Source organism: Polyodon spathula, chromosome 30 (genome assembly GCF_017654505.1).
Source record: "Polyodon spathula isolate WHYD16114869_AA chromosome 30, ASM1765450v1, whole genome shotgun sequence".
Taxonomy (NCBI): domain Eukaryota; kingdom Metazoa; phylum Chordata; class Actinopteri; order Acipenseriformes; family Polyodontidae; genus Polyodon; species Polyodon spathula.
In genome coordinates, this window is record NC_054563.1 from 4,349,986 (window position 1) to 4,375,982 (window position 25,997).

The 25,997-nt window shown below is 38.1% G+C and overlaps 1 protein-coding gene across 3 annotated transcripts in view; it reads right to left on the reverse strand.

Moving 5' to 3' along the window:
- Positions 1-353: 353 nt before the first annotated feature.
- The window catches only part of relt (RELT TNF receptor), a 27,571-nt gene continuing 1,927 nt past the window's right edge, over positions 354-25,997 (reverse strand). Inside the window, exons 2-12 of one of the 3 annotated variants that reach the window (XM_041232995.1) lie at positions 18,489-18,563; positions 14,756-14,869; positions 14,248-14,426; positions 14,024-14,109; positions 13,093-13,356; positions 7,384-7,470; positions 7,199-7,274; positions 5,791-6,012; positions 5,423-5,612; positions 4,169-4,218; positions 354-2,686 (exon numbers count right to left, since the gene is read on the reverse strand). In XM_041232995.1, the coding sequence (XP_041088929.1) occupies positions 4,171-4,218; positions 5,423-5,612; positions 5,791-6,012; positions 7,199-7,274; positions 7,384-7,470; positions 13,093-13,356; positions 14,024-14,109; positions 14,248-14,426; positions 14,756-14,869; positions 18,489-18,533 (1,311 nt within the window). In that variant the 5' untranslated portion in view covers positions 18,534-18,563 and the 3' untranslated portion in view covers positions 354-2,686; positions 4,169-4,170. The remainder of the gene's footprint in view (positions 2,687-4,168; positions 4,219-5,422; positions 5,613-5,790; positions 6,013-7,198; positions 7,275-7,383; positions 7,471-13,092; positions 13,357-14,023; positions 14,110-14,247; positions 14,427-14,755; positions 14,870-18,488; positions 18,564-25,997) is intronic. The other 2 variants (XM_041232996.1, XM_041232997.1) reach the window with 2 other exon arrangements.

Below are 25,997 nucleotides of genomic sequence, written 5' to 3' on the forward strand. Positions count from 1 at the left end.
GTTTATCCTTTTGCAATGCCTTAGCTAAGGTAGGATAAATGTTGGTATGAGAACAAAAAAAAAAAATCCAATTGCTTGGTATTAAAACCAAAAATTCAAAAGATGGCACACTGAGTATTCTGCAGCATCCTTAACGTGACGTCTTGTATGTCACAGACTCCAAATGAAACAAAGCTGTAGGGTTTTTATGTTGGGAATTCGTATCTCCAAGTCACAGGTGTGGCTGAACACTGATTCGCCGAGACATGGACTGAAGTACCAGTTCAACTCTGCTGAACAACTGTTTGCAGGTGCTTTGTAGGAGTAGCAACACAAACAAGCAGGTATATAAAATAAAACGACACCAGCCGAAATCAGGTTTGTAATCGGTGTCTTTACTTAAAGAATACAAAATCTCCAGCAAAGGAAAAAACAGTAAAATAAATTAAGCCTACAAGGTTGGAGAGATGGGGTTTTAACCAGGAGCATTTCGGGTTAGCAATGCATTCAGTTCAGATAGCAAAAGTACCACCAAAAATGAGCAAGCAATAAATTACAAGAGTAAAACAGAAAAGCAATGCGACTTCAAAAACATTGCAACACAAACTTCAAAAAAATCTGACAAACAAAAAGCTTTGTAAACTCTACACAAAATGTTGTTGTAAACAGTTTTATCATATCTATCCCACACAAAAGTGGTATTATCCTCAACTTGTCTGTCCCCTTGAAAAAAAAAAACACCGGCGTAGGGTTCACCTCAAAAGGAAATAAACGGTGTTGACTTCACATGCTTACGGTTGGGATCTGCAGCCAACGTGAGGTAATGGCTTCTTAAACGTCACTTTAATGCTGTTTGTATTTCTGACAACCCAGCCTTTAAGGTCAGTATCCACGATGCCAGGAAACAGGTGTGTTGCTTTTATAAAAGGAAGCCTGCAGCTTAGTTCGTTGAACATGCGGACAACAACGTTAGGTATACATGTGTGCACTGCGACGAGACGTTAATACTTGGGCTTTTATTGTTGTTTTGCTTCTAACCTCTTAAGCAAAAACATAACAAACGGTTGCCTTAGAACCTTCCAGGTCCTGTTAAAAGGGAATATTTTTTTGAGGAAACCCAGTTTAGGTATTTTAAAGAACCACAAATAAGTGTCTGAATAAGAATCTGATCTATCTAAAATGGGAGGTAGGTTTGTCACCTTACTCCATCTCATCCTTTAAAAGACAGATAGATATAGATTGATTTCTATGCCATTCAAATATGGCTGTGAGAATAGGTGCAGTTTGTTTTTTAACTGGAGTTTCAGATTCTGGCTTAAAAGAAAAAGTGGTTTACACATGTGCCTTTATTTTAATCTATGAAAACTGTTTTAGTTTTTATCATATCGCTGCACACAAATGTAGACACAGAAACTGACACTGTAGTGTATAATAGAGCACTGAAGCTGGTGGAAAAAAGTTATCCCTTATATTTTATCTGACAATTCTTTCTTGTTTAAAAAAGCTGGTTCCACTTTGCTTTACTCATTGATTAGACCAGTGGGTTTTCAACCTTTTTATATACTTGTGGACCCCTTGACACAAAGTCACTAAAACAAGCCCTCCCACCCCCACTCAAAGGGGTTAACATCTGACCTACAAAAGTACTCTTGCATGCTCTCAGTTGCTTTCTTGGAATGCAATTCAGAACATTAAAAAAGTCAATTATTGGTAACTACTGTGTATCAAATAAAAACACACCTGATGAAGAAGTCATTTCAAGTACTCGTCCACAAGTGGAGCTTTAATGTTGAGCAGATTCGCTTTTTTTGCTTGATCAAAAAATCTATCCATGGTCAAACTGGAAGTTTGAATTTTTTGCAAGCTTCCTCTTGGTTTGCTGCCTAATCCTAACTGCATGGCAAGAATGCTGTTTCCCCCATCAACAGTGCTTCCCTTTCACCTTTAACCATGGTCTCTTCCTGAAACAACGCTGCATGATCCCCACATTTACGCTTAAATCGTTTATAACTTATTACTCTTGTTGTTTCAGCTAATTAATTATTATTTAACCTATTATAAATTAATAATGAAATAAACTTGCTTCCCAGACCCCCAATAACAAGGATAGGGACTTCTGGTTGAAAAGCGCTGGATTTGACAATGTAGTTGACTGATGTACGTGTCATACTTCTTCACTAATACAAACCATTTCTTACATGGTTGCACAATACAATATTAATCATCCAAATCCACACCCCTTCAGCTTGTTCATGCTAGAGATCAGGTTTTAAAAACTCCAGTGAAATTCAAAAAGGGCAGGAAAATTGTTTCTAAAAAAATGTTTTCATTTCAATTTTTTTTTTGTTATGTTCTTACAAAAATGTGCCAAAAAAAAATAACTTTTGTTTTTAAGCACCGTGACTGGCTTGCATGCAAGTTTATTCAGCTTTTAGAATAAAATGTATATCCAAAAGGACAATCTTATTAAAATATTTTGTTCATAAGCCTCTGCTTTAAAACTAGAGTCCTATTATTTGTTATTCTATTGAAATACATCTTTACAAAACGCTTTCATGTTGGGCCCTGGATAAACTCCTCCCTTTTGATGTCCAGCAATGTCCTCAACAGGGTCTTTCCTCTCTGTTTCTTGCCTTCTGCATTCCTTGCACACAAACGTGTGCTGAACACTTCAGAGTTTTCACATTTTCTTCTTTCAGTTGTTCACCTGTTAGAAGAGAAAAGGTTTGGATTAAAGAAAGAACACTTGTCAAATGTGGAGTCGCCCTTGGCAATAACCTTCGGTGTGCGTCAATACCCGCAAATACAAAAGTTTGCATAGTATCTCCACTCTTCTCAGAGACTATTCAGTCTTTCACATGCATTTCTAGGAAAACAAGTTTCACAGGCTCTCTGATTTCCTTGACATTTCTGACACACCTCACACGCTACATCTAATTTTCAATCCATAGAGAAATGGCTTGACAAAATACAAAGAAAAGAAAAAAGAACCAGGCTAATGATTTTATTATTATTATTATTATTATTATTATTATTATTATTATTATTTGTTTATTTAGCAGACACCTTTATTCAACATGACTTACAAAGACTAGGGTGTGTGAACTATGCATCAGCTGCAGAGTCACTTACATTAACGTCTCCTGTTTATCCTATGAGATTTTTAATTTGTATGGTAAAGAAACTTAAATGTGCTATACAAGAGTTCTAAAAAAGCCATGTTTACACTCATACAACACAATATTTCAGAGGCTGACCAAGTAGAGAATGGAGTACAAAACAAATCCTATGATGATCACTGTTCTTATTATTATGGTTCTGAGAGTAACTGATGTAACATCTCCTGAGTCTGCAACATTGCTGTGACCTGTGCTGAGATCTCACTGGGATTAATTCTTGGGTCACAGCATTGTATGGCAAGGATGCAAGTATTCTGTTTCCTTTAGTATGCACCCACTGTCAAACTAGAGTACCTAAAGCTAACAGCAGAATGGCTGTGATCTGTAAACAGCCTGGTATCTCATGAGAAACAGAGTAAGCAAAGTTAGTCTATTGCTTTGTACAGTAAATGTATGTTTGTGTTGTACTTAACAGTATACAGTCAAACTATATCAAAGAAACTCCCTGAAGCTTCATGAAATAGCATGACACAAGACTATGTCATGCACACACACACCTCCAACCCTAACCCATTGTGGTTTATAGTAACTGTAAATTCAATGAAAATGTTTTGCAACCCATTATTTTCACTGCAGGCATGTGTAGCATTAACGTTCTGAACAGCAAGGGTAAAGCTAATTCTTTCCCACAAACTTCAACAGAAGCACAGGGGTAAATGGCGTACTCTCAAAGCCTGCACCGTGTATAACTGGCCACCATTCAATCACCTGATGGGAAACAGATGGGAACGCCCCTGCACACACACACACACACACACACACAGCTTACAAAGGTTATTTGCACATTAGAAACAGGTCTTTTTGAATAGAAATTCCACAGTGTTCAAAGTGAAGGCACTAAATCCTAAACCCCAGTGGCAAACAGGTGCACAGCAGCAGTCAGGGTAGTACAGAAAGGAGCCTAAAGCATTCCACAGATGAGCAAGTACAATGGACAACTGGAAGCGTGTAGCGGAGTAACTGCAGCTAGAGCAAGCACCCACCACCCAATTACAAAACTCTTCAATTACCTTCAAAAAACAAGACTAGCTTCTCCGAGCCTTATCATGAGTTTTCTGTCCTGTTAGAAGTAAAACACATTTTAAAAGATCTATGTTGCAATGCTTTGTGATGAGGAATTTAAATTTTTTAGGGTCAGGGTTGGAAAAGATTTATTTATTTTTATTTTATTTTATTTATTTATTGCATTTTATGCCACTTTGTCCTTGTTTCCATTATGACCTCTGCTTTCTGTATGTATTACTAATACAAAGAGAACTTTTAATGTAACTGATTTCACTAAAACCTGACCTTTGACTTTACAAACATCTACCCCGTAACCTGTCAAATTGCGCCCAAGGGTCCTCTTTCCATTTGCCATCTACTGGTGTTAAAGATATTGTAACCACCTTCAAAACGGCTACAATATCTCTGGCACTTACAGCACAGATACCCTCGCTATTTAAAAGTTTGTGAATGTTACATGGATTATTATATAGTAACAGTTCCCAAGTAATTGAACACAAGTTGTAATGTTTTCGTACGCTCTTCTAGCTGTTCTCACTTTCCATTCCCTCGAGTCAGGTTACTGTGCTCTGAATGTGATAGCCACCTCTCTGTTAATGAGGTCTGTTGGTGATAAAGCCTGTTTTTTTTAAGTTCACTGACATTTGGAAAAGCTGGGCATCCCTTGGCTCAGGTGCCAAGGCATGATGATTCAGACTTCCCAGGGAAGTGTAACAGGATTCTACTTCTTGACTGTGTGGAATTTTAAAAAGCAATTTTTGCACTTTGTTGTAAATCGGTCCAAGTGTCCATTCATCTTTTCCTAAAACGTTGTTTAGCAAAGTTCAATTTAGCTTTACTTCTTGTGTGCCTAGTGTATTTCTCAATTGTCCGTCATGTCCTGAAGCAGAATGGATGTCTAGGAATTAATCAAACCTTTATCAGAAGAACTTCACAAGGCAGAATGCCTGCCTGTTCACTCAACACAGCCACTTCACATAGAAACAATAGATGATTGCAGTCCAGGTTTTTATTCCAATAAAAGGTCCTTAACATGTACATACAGTTTTTTTTTCTGGTTGCCTCATGTGTCCCGCAGCCTATTTTGGACTGTTTTCTGCGCACTAAAAAGCACTGCAGACTGAAACACTGTAGTTATTCAAAACACATATAGTTTGTATTATTTAGGGACTAAAATCGGGACCAAAATCTGCCACACTAGTGCCAGAGTGCTACCACAATTCCCGTGCGCTGTGCAGATGTTTCTCCCCTCTGCTCACCTCTAGCTTGCTGTCTCCTGGTTTGAGCCACTTGTTCTTGGTCCGTACGGACGAGGTCCCCCCCAGCAGGGATTTCTCCTCGACAGGCTCTGTATGTGTTGTGTCGATGGAGTCAGTGTCGCTCGATTCAGGGGGGGTCAGCTCCTCCAGCGGGGTGGACATCAGCTCGGGAATATGGGCCACCCGGAACCTGCAGAGCAAACCACCAAGGGGGGGGGGTGGGGGGGGGGGGGGGGGGGGGGGGGGGGGGGGGGGGAGGGACGCGCTATTGAGATCAGACGCAAAAGGCTTTAACCAGTTAAATAAATCAATTAATCTGAACAAATCACTCCAAGCCCCATTTTTGTCTTTTAGGAAGACTTTCTCACCTTCCCACAGAGAGGATGGCGATTTCACCCGGCCGGAGATTCTTGGTGCTCACTTTGGTGGTCTTTGTAGTGTCGATGGGCATCAGGATCTCAGGCCACTTTTTCTGGCTGCAGCGGGTGCAGCAGGTGCCCATGGGGGGTGCAAGTCCGTGCACCGTGTGCAGGTGGTGCTGGTGCCGGCACAGGTTGGGCATCGCTTTGAGCTGGGGTAGGGGTGGAAATCTGAGACACAGGAAGGGAGCACGGTCAGCGGGCTCCTATACAGACTGCACTGGAGTCCATCATTTACTCATATGCAGGATTAAACATTGAGGACAAACTGAACATCAGCACTCCCCTTATGAATATTTTTAGCAGTTAATTACTATACATGCAAACTAGAATTAGGAATGAATCTGTTTGATGCAAATTGTGTAGCATGGGCTTATTGGAATGTCAGTTATTCATTTACTGTGTGATAGAATATGTAAATTTCTCCTAACAATGGATTTTTGTATTGGCTCTATAAAAGGAGAATATTTTTTTAAAATACTATTTTTGTAGACCTATGACTAACAGAGTAAAAAAATGGGGCTATTACACCAAGGAGTGCTTATTAAATAATCATGAATTAAGAAGCACAGCGGATACCTCTCACTAACATAAACAATGTCCTAGTTTCATTCCCCTCTCGGTTTTCAGAGTGCAGCCGTAAATCTGTATAGTGGCTTTAATAAAACTCCCGTTAGGAGAGGTTGTCAGCTGTCAGTCGTGGAAACTCTCTGCTGTGTACCCCTAGCTGGCCTCCTGCCAAGCAGTCTGTAATGTTTTCCACTGTCCTCACGAGAAGCCTGGATGCCGTGACGATTGAGAACACATCGGAGCTAATTGATTAATGGGCCTCCCAAGTCTCCCTCAAAATGAGTGTAGAATATATTGTAGCTATCTCCTTTCTAGATTCATACAATAATTTGTTATGTTGTCTCAAACGTACTCAGTTGCCTTAAATGTAATAGTCAAATGCCTGGTTTATCCCTGCTGCTGTTGCCACTACCTGGTTGCCACAGCAATTTGTGATTGTAGTTCTGGAAGCCGCTACTGCGGACTAGCATCACATGGCTTACATAACCGCTAGTTACCATGACAATGCAAAGTACCTTTCAGAGAAAAATATCATTATGTGCTTCACATCTGGTCCTTTATCATTTCTGCCCTTGCCCTTAACTAGCTTGATTAAAAAGGTAGTATTTTGTAACAGTTGTACAAAATATTCCCTTAAGGATAGGATGCCCACGAATGCGACATTTAGCCACTGGGCGAGTCTGTGTCCAATGGAAAATCTCAAATAAAATGTATTTCATGAATTTCAGAGTATAAGGAGTTCACCAGTTACATGAAAGAATTGAGTCAGATTGAAATGGTTTCTTACTTGAGAGATCTTTTACTGACAGAGATCTGTTTACTCTCATATTCCTTCAGTAGTTCTTCTAAAGCAGCAGCGTTTTCTGTTTGGAGATAAAAATGTTAGTGGTTTTACAGAACATGAAGCATGTCACAGGGAAGCCAAAGGGCTAAGACATCAGGATGCAAGCAGAGGGTGAAGGTAAGACTTACCTTTTTTTTCAGTGATGAGTCGCACCAACACACTGATGGTATCCTCGTAGGTATCATCCAGTTTGTAGGGACAAAGGTTACCTAGGTGGGGCAGAGAGAAAACTGTCATTCGTTATATTGTCCAGTTCTATTACTGCGTCTAAAATACTGACGCGACCCCACACACCGCAAGAGAGCATCTTAACCACTATGCAAAAAATAGCTGGGACTGATGACCTCATGAGCACGTGATTAATTCAACAGCAGTCCTGTAAAGGTTTTCTCTCGCTGGCTGAGTTTGACGAATTCTGAAATGATGAGGACATGGGCTCGTTCTCAGAGTGAGGAAGGCCCAGTCCATTAGAACATAAATCTCCATGGCAACTCCATGGCATTTACGTCTTCCATATGACCCCATGTAAAGACTAGAGGTTTGTTTTTTTTATCTGTACCCATATGAAGTTGGCGCGCATGAAAGAGTTAAACCAATCCAAAAATGAGAAATAAGTTGTTGTTTTTTTTATTCCTTTTAAAATAATCTATTCAAATCTATTCATTCTAACCTTTTGTATTTCTAGAACAACCCTCACACAAAAACATGTTTCCTAGCAACAAGAAGAGCAGCAGACTTTATTTAGCAATAACAATTACTTGAATCTACACGAGTAATCCCAGCACGTGCATTAAAACAAACTATATGATCGACAATTTCACTTCTATAGCAGATCTATCAGTCACCTGCCACAGTCTCTCCACTATAATTTTTGTTTTATTTTTATAAAAGGGTTTTATCATATAATATCATAATACATTTGATTTATTATGATATTATATGATAAAACCCTTTTATTTAGTATATTAACTGCAATGTATGCTTTCTTCTGAAGTCACTTCTGTTCATATTTCTTCATTAGAGCAGAAGGCTTGAGGCAAGGCTTAAAGTCTTGTTAATCTCGCTTAAACGTTTGTGTTGTGTGATTTGTTCCCCCCCCCCAGAGTCATTTTAAAATTATTACAATTGAACGTACATCCAAGTTCCTAAGCACCCCTTGTGAAAAGTTTGCTCCACTTCTCTTTCTTAAGAAGGGCAGCACATAGTAGCGCAGTATCAAAATTTCAAATGAGGCTTTTCATTTTCCTTCGTACTTGATGTAAATCTTACTTAAGTAACATGACCCTAAAGGTTACGGTACAGACATTATATATATATACATTATATATATATATAAACACAAATGTTACCCAGGTTGGTAATTAACCTTCTGAAAGACCAACTGAGACTGTTCACACAGGCAGTGGGACTATTTCTGGCTCCTGATTTCATTACATGCAACAAATCATCCCCCAACATCACTTTTTTCAATGTCTGCAGTAACACTTTCAGAAGCAAAGGCAAACTGTTTTATCTCCTGAAAACACCTAGGGTAATTAGAATGCCTTATTTCATATCTTATAATGTACGGTACTAAAGCTTTGCTGCTGATTTTTTTTTATTTTTATTTTTTTAAACAAATTCTGCTGCATTCAAAATCAGCTGACCCTGTTAGTAATGCAATATGTTCAGTTTGCTAATGCAAGAGGATAGCCTGGTGGAACATATAGAAATAGACACTATATACAGCTCACACATCAAGGAAAAGCATAAAAAAAGAAGTTGTTTTTAGAAATTTCAGTCCTTTGCGTAACATCTCACAAATGGCTTCTCTTCTCGTTACCCTTTTGTCGGATCAATCAGACTGAGCTACAATGCAGTAATGTCAGTTAATTTATACTGCTTAGGGAAAGATGCTACATTTTATTAAAGCTGAAAAGCAATGGGGCCCTGCAGCTATCTTGGATCCCTCGAGACACTGTTTTGTAAGCAGGCAGCACCCTTTCAAAGCTGCCCTCAGACCTCGACAGAATCCACAGCCTGCCAGAGTGATCTTCAAAGGTGCTTGCTTTGTGTGGTTTGCTTATGTAACAATCTTGTTCTTGTTGATCTGTGAAATAATATAATATATCTGCCTGACAGCCTCAAGTAGCCCTGACCCTGTACTGCAAACTTTCTACCTTTTCCAGCTAGGAAATAAATATCCCACTTGGGGATGCATACAAGGCAAAGTCATTACTTGTAAATTATATGAAATATGTTTTTCAATATCAGGATAGGCAGCAACTAAAGCTGAAAAACCAAACTGCACTGTATGCCTTGTGAGAGGTTTTGTTACTTCTGTAGACCCTTGTTTTTACTTCAGAGTTACTGGGGAACTGTGCTATACTAATCAATGACTAAAGCCAGCCAAAACTGTTTCTTCACAGTGATGGAGGCATTATCCCTTTGTCTCTTTGGTATGTTATAGCTTTTACCTCCGCATAACAGAACTGCAATTATCTTTATAGGACAGCGCAAGCAAAACTAAAATTCAGTTCTCAGATTTCTGCAGCAGAATGTAATGACAGATTAAATGAAGCAGCTATAAACCGTGTACTGTTATAGCTATTAAACCAGCAAGAAACAAGTCAATGTGTATTGACTATTACTGGGTTATCTGCAGCTTTGAGAAGCATGTACAGTGCATTACCTGGCAGTAGTAGGGGAGGGTACTGGAGCTGGGTCTCACTCATTACTCCTGGGCATGACCTCACGGTAAATGAGATAGAACACCCGTGCTGGTTTTGCTGCAGTCTCTTTTAGTTCTGACACATCAATGCCTGTCCCAGTATATTGACAGTGTCTGCATTACAGTGTGCTGTACTGTAACTGGAACTTAATATGGTGTGTGGTCCAACAGGCGATCCCCTTGGCAATGCATGACAGCTCAGCCCGACAAACTTAAATCATCAGCTGTATTATGGACGGAGTAAAAATGTAGTTTCTTCTGGAAGACCCATATATAAAGTACTGATTAGACATTGAGATGATATGATGTAAGTTAATTCAAATACTGTGTAAGCTCATCTATAACCACCATTTCCATAGTATTTTAGATATACAATTAGTATATATTTCACTAAAGATGGTAAATATATTTACTGTAAATTAAAATATACATGGAACAAACACTGTCAGGTTCTTGGAATACAGAACTCATACAGGTTCTGTATTCCAAGAACAGTATTTTTAAATAAATAGACACATAACTATTGAGTTGTGCAAGAGAACATGTTGTTCTCTCCGAGAATGACCTGACACCAAAAATGACAGCCTGGTTTAACACACTCCGTCCCCAATTACAATCACGTTATGTACTGAGAAAATGTATAAAATATCCACCAGCCCGTTCTAAAGCCACTAATTACATAACATGACTTTTGGAGGTCATTGAGCTTGGGAAAAAGAATATGAAGTCTTGAAATTGCTCCTAGAAAATAAATCAATTATGTGTTCATTAAAAAGAACACCCAGGCAGCCCAATTAAATTTGATGTAGCGAATGGGTTAATAGAATATAACACCACTACATGTGCTTACCCAGTTGGTGAGTTTTCTGCTAACCACACAATTCTGAAGCACAATTGGCAGCATTGCGTCAAAAAGCATTTCTAATACAGTTTACATCACCCCTATTGAAAGTCATTGTGTTCGGTACATCCCTCCTGTAGCTGACCCTAAGGTGTGGCTTTATACCAGCATTTTGCATCATAATCTGCTTTAAGCTTCAAAACTTTTTAATGGAACCATTCCTGAAAATAATCGGATTCAAATTACAGGTCAAGGGAAAGCACATCCTGTGCTTTATAATCTGCAAATCGGTGTATACCAGAGAATGTTTTCCTTTTTAAACTTCGCGTTTACAGTATTACGCCCTCCTGTCAGGTTTAGGTGGCACAGCTTTTTCTGAAGAAGCGTCATTCCTGAATATTAGATGTTCAAATAGGTGGACTTAACACCGAGAGAGTGGAGATTACGCCCAGATAGTCTTTCCAGCTGCAGTTTCAATAATAGCTTTCGTGTATTTATTTTTAAACCCTTTTAAAATCCCGTTTCGCAGTCCGATAGCTCTGCACTGTTATGTGTTGCTAGCTCTTATCTGTGTTTTACTGACCAGCGCCCCTGTTCCTTTCCATACAACACTGCTGGAAAATGTTTCCAAATCTCTTGTGAAAGCACAAGCATGTTACAAACAAAGGGCAGTGTAAATATTTCAGTGTCTGTTACACCACTGGCTCAAATGACTGTTAGCAACTCTGTTTATATGCATGCTGGGGAGGGAGCGGGGCTTAACAGACGCTCCATTTCTAAAACACTTTTTTTTAATTGAATCATTTAAATAAAACACAAGGTTTGTGACAATATGTTTATCTTTAACCTGTGTCATGAAACTATAGTAATAACATATGACACACACTGAAAATAAGCATCTGAAACACAATACCTGTATAAAAAACAGGGGTTCAATATACCATATTAAAATAACTTTAACACCATCACTTAAAATCTAATCTGTTAGATTTTAGCTAGGCTAATCAAGTACATCTGACATGATATATAAACTGATTTCTCATTGCTTAGTGCTGGCGCAGCCCTATACAGTACACAATAAACAGATGTCAGGTAGTATTTGAATTAACAGTTAAGCAGAGCATTACATTTTAGCACATACAACTGTATTTTTTATCTTCCTGCCACATGTTTATGAACTGTGTAACAACTGCAGCTCTGAATTGGGTTCTCTAATTGATTATCATGATGTCAGACAAGAGAAGTTACAAAATCCTAGGTATACAAGTCAGAACAGGTCCACTGAGATTAAATACCTTGATTACAGTTATACAGGAACAGAGGGACTTTTTAATTTAATTAGCCTGCTCTAGAATTCATCTGGGACATTTGGGTTTACACCATTGCTATACTGTGCCTCATATTTAAAATATTTAATTAGTTAGGTACACATTATATATCTGACAATACCTGGCATAGTTCATATCAGACGTTCTTTCCTCTTAAAGGGGTGAGCTTTTAAAGCTGATTAATTCACATGAGGAGCAAACTGCTTAAACCTGGCTTAAAATAGACAAAATCATACTGCTTTAAAAGGTTTTGTTTTGCGATTTCATTTCAGTTAAATGGTACTGAACCTGCAACAAAGACTTTCAATGCTTTCTTCGACTGGGGATCAAAGAAAACTGCTCTGCATAATCTGTACATCAAAAACTTTCCATTAATTTGCATACCATCCGTATTCACCGGAGTCACACAAAACCCATTTCGTTGTAACCAAAGGCTTAATTGTGGGTGGTGTAACTTCTGCAAGCTCTGGGACGATGCTAATTGTCTACCCTCCAGCTCAACTGGTGAAGTCATAGGTACTGAACTTTAAATAAACAAAAGCTTCACCCTCCACACAGGAAATATTCCGACCACTCTAGTCTGGGAAATGTGTTCATTAATATGTTGCATTCAAGTAGTGAAATTAGTTTAAGCAAACTATAACGGCAGTTATAATAGCTGAGCTTCAGTTACAGAAACCTGCTGTTAAATTTTACTGTAACGCTTTCTTTGTCCGATTAAGGGAGCCATCTGAGAACAGGGGTGTTTTATACAAAGTCATGTACAGTAAAACTCTAGTATAAAACAGCAACCTCTTTACACCATAGGGATGTTGTGGGGAATATTTGTACAGAGGGACGTTAAAGAAATAGCCCTGCATCTGTGTCCTGTCTGTCCCAGTGTTAATTTGAACAAGGGCTGTATTCTTATTGCACGATGTTCTTCTCTCTGAATAAAAAACAATGTTGGTTTTCTTACCATCTTTCTCAGCCATTCCTGCCTCCGCGTCGCCACCTTCCTTCTCCGCCGTGCAGCTATAGCCCTTCTTCTTCAGTATGTTGCAGATCAGGATGCCCAGGAGCCCCATCACACAGAAGACTGGCACCAGAGCGAAGACGGCATACTCTGTGGTCTTCTCCTCGGGCACGTTGATGTTGGAGGTGTTGGCAATGCCGCTGCCCACGAGTTTGGGAGCGTTCTTCCCCCCACTTCTCAGCACTCTCAGGAACGGGCTTTGGTAACCTAAGGGATGGGGAAATAAATGTGATGTCGGAACTAGAGTTTAGAAAAACATCAAAACAGGAAACACATTCTTTTCACCACTTCTAACAAGCTGTTGTGATCGAAATAATACTACAGAGGGCTATTGTAAAAAAATTATATATATATATATATATAATATATATATATATATATATATATATATATATATATATTATATATATATATATATATATATATATATATATATATATATATATAGATAGGCCATATATATATATATATATATATATATATTATAGCTTATTGATCCCAAAATCTCATCAAGTATATATATATAGTATTTTGTTATATCTTCTATTGTGCACACCAAACTATTCATTCAAAATAACAAACTGACAACACCCAGAAGCCCCAGTGTTAACCCGTCATAGAATTTCTGTCAATGACTTTTTGTTTGTATGAGGTAGTACAGTGGTTGAGAAACTTGAATTTAGAGTACTGATTGGCTGGGATACCCTCCTCCATTTAAAAATAGGTTGTTTTTGTGTTAACCATTTAGAACCACCACATATCACCCAAACTTATTGTCTTTTGAAAATCACAAGCCTGTGGATCTAATTGTATACAGCATTGCCTCATCTCGAAACCTGCATTATAAGGCTGTTAGTTACTGCATCGGACTGACCTTCACAGCCTGCAGTGCCCTGGGGAGCAGAGGAGCATGGAAGACATTCACTGGCAAAAGAGGGCTCATTGCTGGTGGTGTAGAACCTAAAGAAAGGAATTTGAAAATAAATATGTTATAATAGCGATAAGTTTCTTTTAATGCTCTGTATATATACACATATGCATACACATACTAAGCAAGCTGGTATTTGAAATACTAACAGTGCATGTGTGATTTCTTACCCGGATAAGCACTCTCCACACACTGCATCTGTTTTTGATGTCCCAGAACTCAGGAAGTAGTGTTTTAAACTATCACACCGGGTGTGCGGCCTGCAAGGACCCAGGTCGAGGCTTTCTGAAAAAGTGCCTGTCGCACAATCTATACACACTGCTCCCAGGCCATTGCCAAAACCACATTCCTAAAAGAAAAATGAATATGACTGGTTTTGAAATAAAAAAAATAAAAACCTGTTGTGGCAGTGTGAAAGCCCTGCCAGTGCACCTGTGTGTGGGGGAGGGGGTGGGGGGGTAAAATTTCTTCCTTTCAAAAAACATGGGAATGTGTGTAGAAAATAGGTATTCACGGGTGGTTTTATCTAATAGTATCTACAATATGTGTATAAAATCAATGAATAATACTTTACTGCTGTATACCAAATGGAAAATTCCAGTATAAGAAATGTAAAATTCCAGAACACATGTACCACGGAAAAGTTTCACAAGGACCATGACTACACTTTGATCTCACCCTGTCAGGCTCCTGTCCCGGGGGACACTGAAGACAAGAGGCACACCGACCTTCTCTGTTCAAGTACTCCTGCTTCCCACAGTGCAGAGTCAGCACACTGGACCAGCTCAGCACCTGAGAGCAGAGAGAGAGAGAGAGAGAGAGAGAAATAATGAGGGGCTATTATTACCTGAAAGTGAATTTCCCCTAGCAACTACATAAATCACAGAATTGTGTACAGTGTTGCCTTATTGTGCACACCAGCTCATCACGCTGAACCCACACACGATTTTGGACCCGACTTACTACAGCTTTTACACCAAAACTGCTGGTTCCTGTAGAAACCCTTTCATCTACATTTGGGGCTGCTGGTTGTAGGCCTCAGTTTTGAAACATTACATTTGACTTAAATTTAGTAGAAAAAAAAGAACACTGTAGCAAAATCTTGTTCAATCTTTGTCAAAACAGAAATGCTTATCTACTTGTATTTACACACCAGTGCAAAGCCCCAGGTGGGGGCAACAGCATGAATTGTTAATGATCGGCTTTGCACACAGCATGGCTTAAGAAACATGACCTCCTTGCCAACTTGCTGTCTAAATAAAAGGCTATCACATTGCTAATTAAGTGAATCCCTGTACACAGACACGTGTCATGAAGAGACCTGCTTAAAATGTAATCATGAAGGCATTCTGTCCCCAAGCTTTCAGTCCCATCAAACAAGTAAATCAAAGTACAGTGGTTAGACATTTGCTCGACATTCAACTTGTTATGCAGCTTAGGGGACAATGACACACAGGGGCAATGTGTTAATCACATCATTCGATACTAAAAATGCAGTAGATGCATGAGCATCTCAAAGGAGGAATCATACGTTTACAGAACGGTGCTTTATTAAAATAAAGTTACTACGTTTTATATAGTTTCCTTAACAAAAATATGAATATCAATACTATACAGTCAGGAAAGGTTCTCGGTCTATGTGGGCTGATCGTGACGAGCTAAGCAAAGGCTTGTAGGGAGATCTGCTTAGGGAGAGTTCTTCCGCCCCCTCTCTCTGACACCCGAGGTCACCATGCAGTACAGTGTTTGTTTCGATACACAAGGAGCAAAGTGTTCAGAAGCATCCTAGATCCTGCCTACTCAGAGGTGGTGCTCTGCCAGCTGCTTGACTCTAGCTACAAACTAGCTTTCCGGTGTGTGGAGGAGGCCCCTTTGTTCTCTCCCGAGAACGTTTATATAATTCAAAACTAAAAAAGGTTTTCTTATATTAAGTAAAGGAGAGCGTTTACACTGGAGATGTCACAACTAATGTAGTTGGTGAATATCGACCAGTTAAGCTTGAGAAACGGGGTCTCCTGGCTCCCTCCTGGAACGAACCTAAAGTGCAGAAAGTTCAAAATGATGAACTGGCATGCACGCTTCTTGTTAGGTATTCCTTTGCGTTTGTAAAATTACCCAACACCATCTGGTGGCCTACTGTTCCTGTGGTTATACTGTCTAAAGCAAGCACTGATCTGGGCATTTACTGAAGTACTTATATATCAAACATTGAACACACACTCTTTGGTACAACTTTTGCCTTGGGCTGGTATTTTCAAATCAATCTACTGTACATCCCTAGACATCTATTTGCCACAATAGCTGATGGATGGCAGACAAAGCTCATTTAACTTTGTTTAGTGAACCAGAATATATATATATATATATCCTCTGTACCCCTGAAAAACCCCTTATACAGAACATTTCCTTTCTAATGATGTTAATGTTAAACCTCATTATATAAAATTACTTATATAAATAGGCGTTGTACAGAAGACTAGTGAGTATGAACGTGGAGTAACGTCTGTTACTGTCTCCCTACAGATTTCGGTTTTGCTTACTCATCGCTACGTGCACTAAAAAGAAATACTGCATTGCAGCTTGAAGCTCCATTACAGCAGATGACAGTTTCACAGATTGTTGTTGAAGTTTTAGACCCAGCATTGGAGAAGGGGATTAAACAAACACCCAAAGTGGTCCCGAACGCTGCACCCTGTTATTTTCAGAACGAATAGCAATCAAGAGCTCAAAATGTTTTATTCTTCACAGCAACTATTAAGCAGTCTATAAATAGCTCCAGCAACAACAACAGAAAAACATCTTATACTAACAAGAGAAAGTGTAAGGCAACTTTGGAGTGGTGACACCAAATTATACAGGTGCTTGATGCTTTCAGCAATCACTGCCATAGGCACAAGACCGAATGCTGTATTGCAGCAATTTTAACTTATAATAAGTACTACCTTCTGGATAAACTACCTAATATCTGGATAAGTCCTTTATCCATTTGGATAAATCCTTAAGGAATTCTTAAAAAGGACTATAACTAGGCTACCTAAAATTATACACCGTCACAACCTTTTCAACCAATCAGATCGCCCCATTCCCATAGGAAATGCCATGATACACTACAGATTTTGATTTCTGTAGTGTATAAATAGAACAAGTTTGAGCTAAAAAAAAAAGAAAGAAAAAAAGACTATTCCATCACTACAGCAACCGTGGAGACTATCACAGAGCAAATAAAAAAGCAACAAAGTCTTGATGTATTCAGGAGCCATGCTTCAAGCTTTAAGTTATTTTTTCTATAAAGTAATGCTGTATAACGGCAGTAATTTGTTTGTATATGCAGTGCACTCCAAGGTAAACATCCCAAATTCTAAAATAAATGACTCGGCAGCATACACTACACATAAAAACAAATGATCACTTAATTAGAATATCATTAACCCCTAATGCCCCAGGTATTGTTGATTCTGAAGTCACACATAGGACCAGGGAGTCTATCGTATTTTAATCATCTAATCAGCTGCCTTAAACATTGTAAATGTTCTCTTCACAGACCTCTTTCTGCCACATCTTTTATTATCTTTCGTGATTTTAATCACCAAGTATTGCGACATTAAGATCTGCCACTGTTTTTTTAAACTTGTTCAAAACACTAAATCAGTGACATTTAAGCCAGGTGAACTAGTAAGCAGATCCATAGTTGCTTATACAAAAAACCAAATCACTTGTTTTAATTTTCCCTACCTGTATCTTAACTGTTAGATATCTTATATATACAGTGTCTAAAAAATAGTTAACCAGTACTGTTTCTGTTACTTCTCGTTACACTACTGTGAGGGGCAAGGCAAGGGGGCTCTGTGGTTTATGAGTTCAATAAACCACCCACCACCAAGTGTCCAAGGCAGTGGATTACTTTTCCAGAATTCCTTCAGGAAGCGTGGGGCCTGGAGCAAGACTGCCCCAGTATAAGAGAAGTGAAATCAGCGGCCAGAATAAATGGTCCATGTAGACTTGACTGAAAATAAAGACTAACTGATATGCTTGTGACTACTGTATGTATTGAAACGCATACAGTATAAAATGTGGGGTAACACAAATGGTTTACAAATATATACGCTTAGATTTTGACAGTCTGCTTTAGTGGACAGTTGTCATTGTTGAATGGTTTATAAATAAATGTCCAGATTTGGGAATGATTATTTTAAAAGTCTCTAAATCTATAACACTTCAGAAGGGACAGTATTGAGAAAGATACAGCTAGGCTGATACCAAAGATACACTGTATATGCTATGCAAGTTAAAAGAAATGGAGGAAAACAAAACAGGGCATGATGATGATTCTATTAGAATTAGAATTACTAAGTATTAAGATTCAATAGCAGGAATGCCGCGCGTGTATCATTCAAATAAAGAGTTCACTTACTGTGAGAAAAAAGACAAATGAACAGCAAAGGTGGTTCCTCCTCATCTTCAAAAAAATCTTCTATGAACATAAGAGCTGGAAAAAAGAGAAAAGACAAACAGATGTCAGCATTATGGGTGTGAGTTTGGGTGTTATAATAATAGATGTTTGTTTTGTTTGTCCACTGGTCTCACCTAAATGAAACTATACAGAGTCATGTCTTAAACAATCCCCTTGAGTGTCCCTGGTGAAGCTTTTTTAATCCGACATACAGTTATTTCACTGGTTTAAGGTGGTGAAATCATACGCCTCTCAAGAAACTTGGCAAGCAGGTCATGTAGTACTTTCTTAGCGTGCCAGATTTTCACTTCCAGTGCCTACAGTACCAGTCAAGTGAGGTCAGCATAACATAAAGCTTTCACCAGGTGTCTCCGAGTTCAAGTTAATGCCAAAAACAGCATCGGAGTTAATAGCTGGCTTGCGAAAAATATTTAGCATTAGCACTCAATCAATTTAACCACTGTGAGGTTATTGATAAAGCTGAAGAGGTTTGAAAATTAAAGAAGTGCAGTAGGCAGATTTACTAAACGTTGTATTCAAATTGATAGAGATATATATATATATATATATATATATATATATATATAGCTATAGCTATGGCCCTAAGTTTTGCATTAACTAGAATTTTAAGGAGTGAGACAATTAAAAAAAACAATTAAAATTCTTACAAAATGATCTTGCAAAAGTCTACCGTCAGTTTTTTGCTAAGTACATGGAAAACTATGAAGTGTTATGTAATTCAATATGTTAACGTAAAATTATTTAGCAGGTTTCATTCGACTTTTCGAAAATTTGTTAAACTTTTGGCCATAGGTGTATAGGCCCTATCTATATATATATACACACACACACACACACACACACACACACACTCAATTTATGACCCCAGAGTTGGTATCAGGATCAGATCCAGTAATATTGCCAAGACTGTAGAAAAAAACTTTAGTTGCAAGTACAGATCAAGCCCTGCTGGTCTACAATTATGTTAAAACAAAACTGCCTGATGTGTGAGAAACATCTCTGAAGGTATGAACTCACTCTTCTCAACACTGCAAGCCTACATTATGAGCAGCCCTAACCTTAAGACTAGGAGAAATAGTTCTATGTGCATTTGCTAGATAGTAAAAAGTTTTTTTTGCTGTATCAAAATTCAAAACATGGATAAACATGTTTTCTCATAGTGGGCTCCATTCAGCACAAATTAGTAGTGTAATTCACCAGTATGGAAAAAAAATATTATAATATACAGCACATATATAACATACAGAACACACTGGAACACTGGGTACTGCAAATAACACAGGTACAAAAAACGAGAAGCAATCCTATGCATAATGAAGTAGCAAAATACTCATTTAAAGTAAGTTAAGAAAAACAGCAATGGTCATAATTATAAAAACCCCACCAACAATGTGTAATATACAAAAATCTCCACAACGTTTTAATCTTGAATTAAATTACATACTTACCCAATACCTCTCCTTTTTATCTCCGATGCACCTTGCTACTCCAAATTTGTACTACTCGTACTGTGTGCTTATGAGCAGTGTCAATTACAGTTTAGTGCAAGAACTAAACAATACCTGCCTGGGACCTAACTAACAATACTTATACTGCAGAGCTGGACAGCAGGCTCCTCCCCTTTAGAATGTCCCCGCCTGACATGAGCATTACATCTGATCAGCTACTGGGTTCACAAAAGGCCAATTAAAATTGCTGCACAGATAACAGTTGGCATGTGCCCTCTTGGCAATGTACGCTGCGCTAATGACAGTCATCATACATCGAATGAGAGAGAGGCGATGGGCTTTGAAGAGTCTGTATCACTGAAAAAAGACCAATAAGCAGCCTACTTTCCAGGGCTGTCTAATCACTGTTTTCCGCAATAATTATGCACAATAACACGCTTGAAGATCCTTGTTTGGCTATGAAAGTGTACAAAACATCATAGAAGCCTTTGAGGTCTAACCAGATACACAGGCTGGATAACACCGATCTGCATTGCTTTGGGGTTAGGATAATGGAAATCTCTGCCCATTGAAAAGTCAATAACATGTTATTAAGCAGAGTGTGGCATGTTACAAGTCACCACTCTGTTAACCTCTTGAATGTTTGGTCACCTACCTCACTATCCTAACGGTAACACCTTAATGAGTCAGTTTACTCACAGAGAATCAGGCCTGCAAATGCAGTGTGTTTGACACAGAATTCAAAATACGTGCATGGCTTTAGAAACCATCTCCGCAAAGAGCCAGACAGAAAGCAATGGTGACTTAATTGTGTTATTCAGTGGATAAGTGTGTTGGACTACAAATGCATACAGTTTAGTTTAAACTGTGGGACTATATAATAATGCTGATAATGTTACTTTTAATTATATGCCGGGCCGGGCCGGGCCGGGCCTTGCACAACCCCCCCCCCCCCCAAAAAAAAAAGAATTAACAGTTTTGGCAAATTACAAACATGCACTGTAATGACAGAGTATTATAAATAAGAAGGGATATCTTGTCTGTTATTTTGGAGAACAAAAAAAAAAAAACAGCCCCCAGCCCAAACTACCACTTTTAAACATTAAGACCTGCCTTTCTGCAATGTATACAAGAGCCAGAGTCTCTAGTGGCTAGACTTCGTTGAAATATATAAAGCAGGAGAGAGAAGCTTAAGTAATTACAGTTTGCTATGTTTCTGGTGAATGCTCCTCTCTTCTGTGGTTTTTGCGGCATTTACAAAAAGAAAGGAAAAGGGAAAGTAAAAGTAATAAAGGGCAGCTATTAAATTCTTTTTTTGGAAAAACACACACGGAAAAAAAAAAAAACAACACCCCGGGTGTTTAGAAGCAAGCAACCAATCACAATCTCCCAATGACGTTCCGCCCTGATCCATGTGCAGAGGCTAAATGAGGTCACTACTTAAAGTTCTGTCATGTATTTCAATGTGATCTTCAGAACCAGGCAAGGATGACACCCTGGTTGCAGATGCTGGGGAATGGGCACTTTGGGAGGGGTGCGGGAGCCACAAGGCATGTGAATCCGTATGTATCTGTGGGTGCAGAGAAAGGACTGTTCCTCATCAGCTGTAATCACTTGACCGGAGGTGGTCCCCGTTTTTAATGTTTTAAAAGTCCATTTTAATGGACTGAATAGGAAACTCTGAGGTCAGGGCCCTTCCATTATAAACACATACATATATACAATAACTTAAATCATAACTACAGTACATATCAGCAATACCATCTTAAAAAGTCCAACATTCAGCAGGGTTTACCCACAGCTTAAAGAAATTAAACACATAGCACTGTACAATTTAGGGTTCAGTTTTCTTGTTCTGATATATCTCTTATGCAAAAACTGAGAAATATACCATTGAATAAGATTTTGATACCATTCAATAAGATTTTAAAAAAAATGAAACAATACAAGAATACTGATCTGAATTTTGAAAGTATATTCCAACATAAAAAATTACAAACATGTTTTTCCTGACATATATTCTTAATTAACTTTGTGTAAAAAGCAAAAAGGCTACAGTATACACTGTACACACGTCAGCTTGCTGTCTGTAAATAGGTCGCTCTGTCAGACCATATTTCTGCAGTGCATACAGCACAGTATCAACTGACTGCAGGTTGCTGTCACTTCAGAGCATAAAGTGGAGCATCCTCATCTATTACACTACCACACCGCAGATGATGACAGGACTATTTTAAGGTCAAATTGACCCCTGTTCTGAAGCTGCGTTTCATTCTCATTCTTATAGTGGAACCCCCTGATAACGTCATACTGCATCCGGGAGAGTATGACAAAGAAATGACTGTGACTGCATGAGCACGCCGACTTGTTGAAGGTTATGGTAATACAACAACAACAACAACCCCCCCCCCCCCCCAAAAAAAAATTAGCTTTTCATAAATGTATGACTTACTACTGTGTGGCACTAATGCATGCAGTCATCCTGTAGTTGCACGATTCATGTTTTTATTTTATTTTAATATTTTTTTTTAAATCAAAGCCTTGACTCTTTGGAGTCGTTAAATAAACAGTCACCCAACTTCAAAAACACTCAATGTTTGTTTTTTAAGATACAACTTCTACGAAACTGATTCAAATTGGCTGATAGCTTTGTCATCAGTTTCTAATACGTTTTACTCTTCATGAACAGACAATGTTTGGAATGGTAAAGGACAAGATATATTAACATACAGGATTCTCCATGACTGGTCATGGAGTACTGGAGTTATTCCGTGAATGACCTCAGCCCACAGAACGTTCATGGAGAATTCTATTAAAACGAATGAAAAAAGTTTGTTTAAAACAGCAGAATTCTGAGAATTACTTCCCTTAGATCAAGCTCCTCATCTGCTGAGCAACATAGTATAATTTGGAGCAATGCATTTTGTCCAGATTTTGTCGTTGGATTTGAAGGAATGCAAGATAGATTCCAAAATCAGATCCAATAAAAATAAAAATTCATTTATAATGAAAAAGTTATTAAAACGCTAGAATCTACTTGTAAACATGGGGCATCACCCACCTTTAGAACTCAAGAGTACAGTAATACATGCACATTCCTTAATGGAACTGGAATTTTCTGGGCACATCATTTACTGTGTCGCTTTTGTTATTGCTGGAATATTACGAAGGTTCAGCAAACAACAACAAAAACATATTTGTATTAGACAGCAGTCGAGGCATTATGTCAATGATATTCAAATCCTGTTTGTTACTCAAAGTTTGAACACTTGTGTTTAAATGACCACAGATTATTTGTAACAACAACTAGCAGCAGATGAATGCATTTGGAAAACAATAACAAGCCGGGATAATAAGCAGATGAGGCCACTTGTAAACAATCTGTATACGTTTCAGGGGAAAGTGATCTAGTGGAATAAAGATCTGTCAAACATTAGTCAAAACAGCAGGAACAAGCAGAGGAGGAGTTAAGTCTACGTTGATCTATATGGGATGCTAATTGTACAGTGTTGCTGAACAACCTCTCTTTATAATGATGCAAGAGAAGGATAAAGGATAAACATGGATATACTGATTTCAACCCAACACGTTTTTATCTTGTCTTATTTTTCAGAAGCGACCTTGAAAATATACTTATCCACCACAGAGGTCAATAAGCGACTGGCAATTAGATTTTCATTATATACATCAACATAAATACTGGATAATCTATTCAATAATTCATGCATAGTTAATAACATTATTTAAGTTTATCAATGAAAATGCACCGGATGCCCTGCCTTGCTATTTACAGTATTTACAGTATTTACAGTATTTCTGCCAGACAATGGCTCTTCTTCTCCTGCTCATTTTAACTAGCATCTGATTTGCTAGCCCCATCCTACCAGCGAATCAGTTTTGAAAATGCTTTGCAGTACGCCCTTCTGTGTATTCGATGCAGTCAAAAAAAACAAAATTGCAGCGCTTGAATCCAGAGCAGGATGACAGGCTTGTATTCACAGCAAACAGCCTGTAAATAAATTGTGCACATTGAAAAAAAACAACTGTACATAGTTTGCGCTTCTTTGGGGTTTAAAAAATAAGTGTTATATAATGAATATTTAACAATATTCAACAACGTTAAAAAAAAACAAAACAAAAGAACGATTTAGGCCGGAATTTCCACATTGTGTGTTTCACAGGTAATTAACGTTAGTTGGTATGGTATTAACAAGATGCAATGCTTGATGCTGCAGCTGTCAAAAAAAAAAGTTGTTTTTCATAAGCTCATGTCTAGTTTATCTAGATTACATTCCAATTTTACTAACACCCCTGTAGTATGTAAACTTGCTTTAAGTTTGCTGCAATAATTTTTTTTTTTTTGACACTACCAAGGCGTAACTACCCCTCGCGTTCCACTGTTGTGCACAAGCTTTTACTTAACTGCAACGATATTAAAAGAAATCACGTCGGGGGGAGAGGAATGGAGCGAAAGCGTAAGTGGGCGGTACAATCATCAATATTTATTCGAACGATTCGATTTTGTGCGCCCAATTAATTGATTGCCCAATTTGGAAGCTTCTAAATTATAAAACAGTTTGTTGCTGAAGACAGCCTACAAAATGCATCCTAAGAAGTGAAAAGATGAAGCTGGAGGTTTAAAAAAAAGGATTGTTGAGTCTAAAACTTATGTTAAACTAAAGTAAATCTAATTTAGAAAAAAATGAAATGATGAAGCTAAAAACTGACTAAAACAGACAAATGCAATAGTATTAAACGAAAAACAAAAACAGGCCTTAAACTTTCAAAGTCTGGTTTTACCAAAAACCAATTAGACATCAAAAAGACCTGACTTGCATCTCTGTTTTAAACACATCACAAACCCCACCCACCCCCCCACCACAACATAACTCCAGTGAAGTACTTTACAGAGTACCAATCACGAAAGTGATTTTTACATTTTAAAACCAGGGCACCGGTCTGCGCTCCTCAAATCCATTCCATCATTATTTCTCAGTTACCCATTTTGAACCTGTTTAGCAGTTGCTGGTGTCGGCATTATCACAATTAATTTAATATTAAATAGGCTCCAAAATATGCGCTTGAAATTATATCTGTGTATCTTTCAGGACGGGCATGGTATCTGGTTCCAGATTTTCTACCACTGCCAAACTCAGTTGTTTTCTCACACTACTTTATTAGCAGAGAGATTCAACTAAGAGAGTTAGAAGTACAATCTAAGGCTCATTTTATAGAGGCACGGCTGTTTGGGTTGTTTTTTTTTCATTTTCTTTTGAGAACAGTTTATTGTTTAAATGACATAGTAAGATATGGGTCCACCCCTTAGACAAGGCCTCTTTGGGTGTGCCAGTCACACGCTGATCCATCTGTACACTGTAATTACACTCAACCAGAACGTTTTTATTATGGGCTTGGAGGTGTAATTAATAATTATTCTATGCTATGAACAGTGTAATACTAACACTATGCAACCGGATCTGTGTTAAATGGCACTGATTGATACTGAGATGAAATCTCTACAAAACTAGGCCAAATAAAAAAATGTGTGGTTGTGCGACCCGACCGACCCTGTTTTTTCCACCCGACCCTAAATATTTTTTGCTAATAGGCTACATTTTTCCATAGCAATCTGAAAAATTGATCACTGTGCACAGCCTCATTTTCGCTCATGCGATTTTCCAGAAACCTTGAAAAGCAAGATCTTCAGTTTCATATAAACTGTCACCATCTGAGTAACAGCAAGTAATGGTAGTTGTCTTCACGGTTGCCATAAATAATTTTCCTGGATTCAAAGCTCTTAAGTGTACTTGTGTGTGAACTGTAAAGGAATACTTGAACATTGCAGCTGATGCCTACAAAAACAGTAAAGCAGGTAAGTAATTTATATCAAAGTTCACTAACAATCTAATTAATATATAAATATTTTAATGTTTAATATTTAATATTTTAATATTTAACCGCTGTCAGTTACTTTTGTACATGTCCAACTACTAAAATGGAC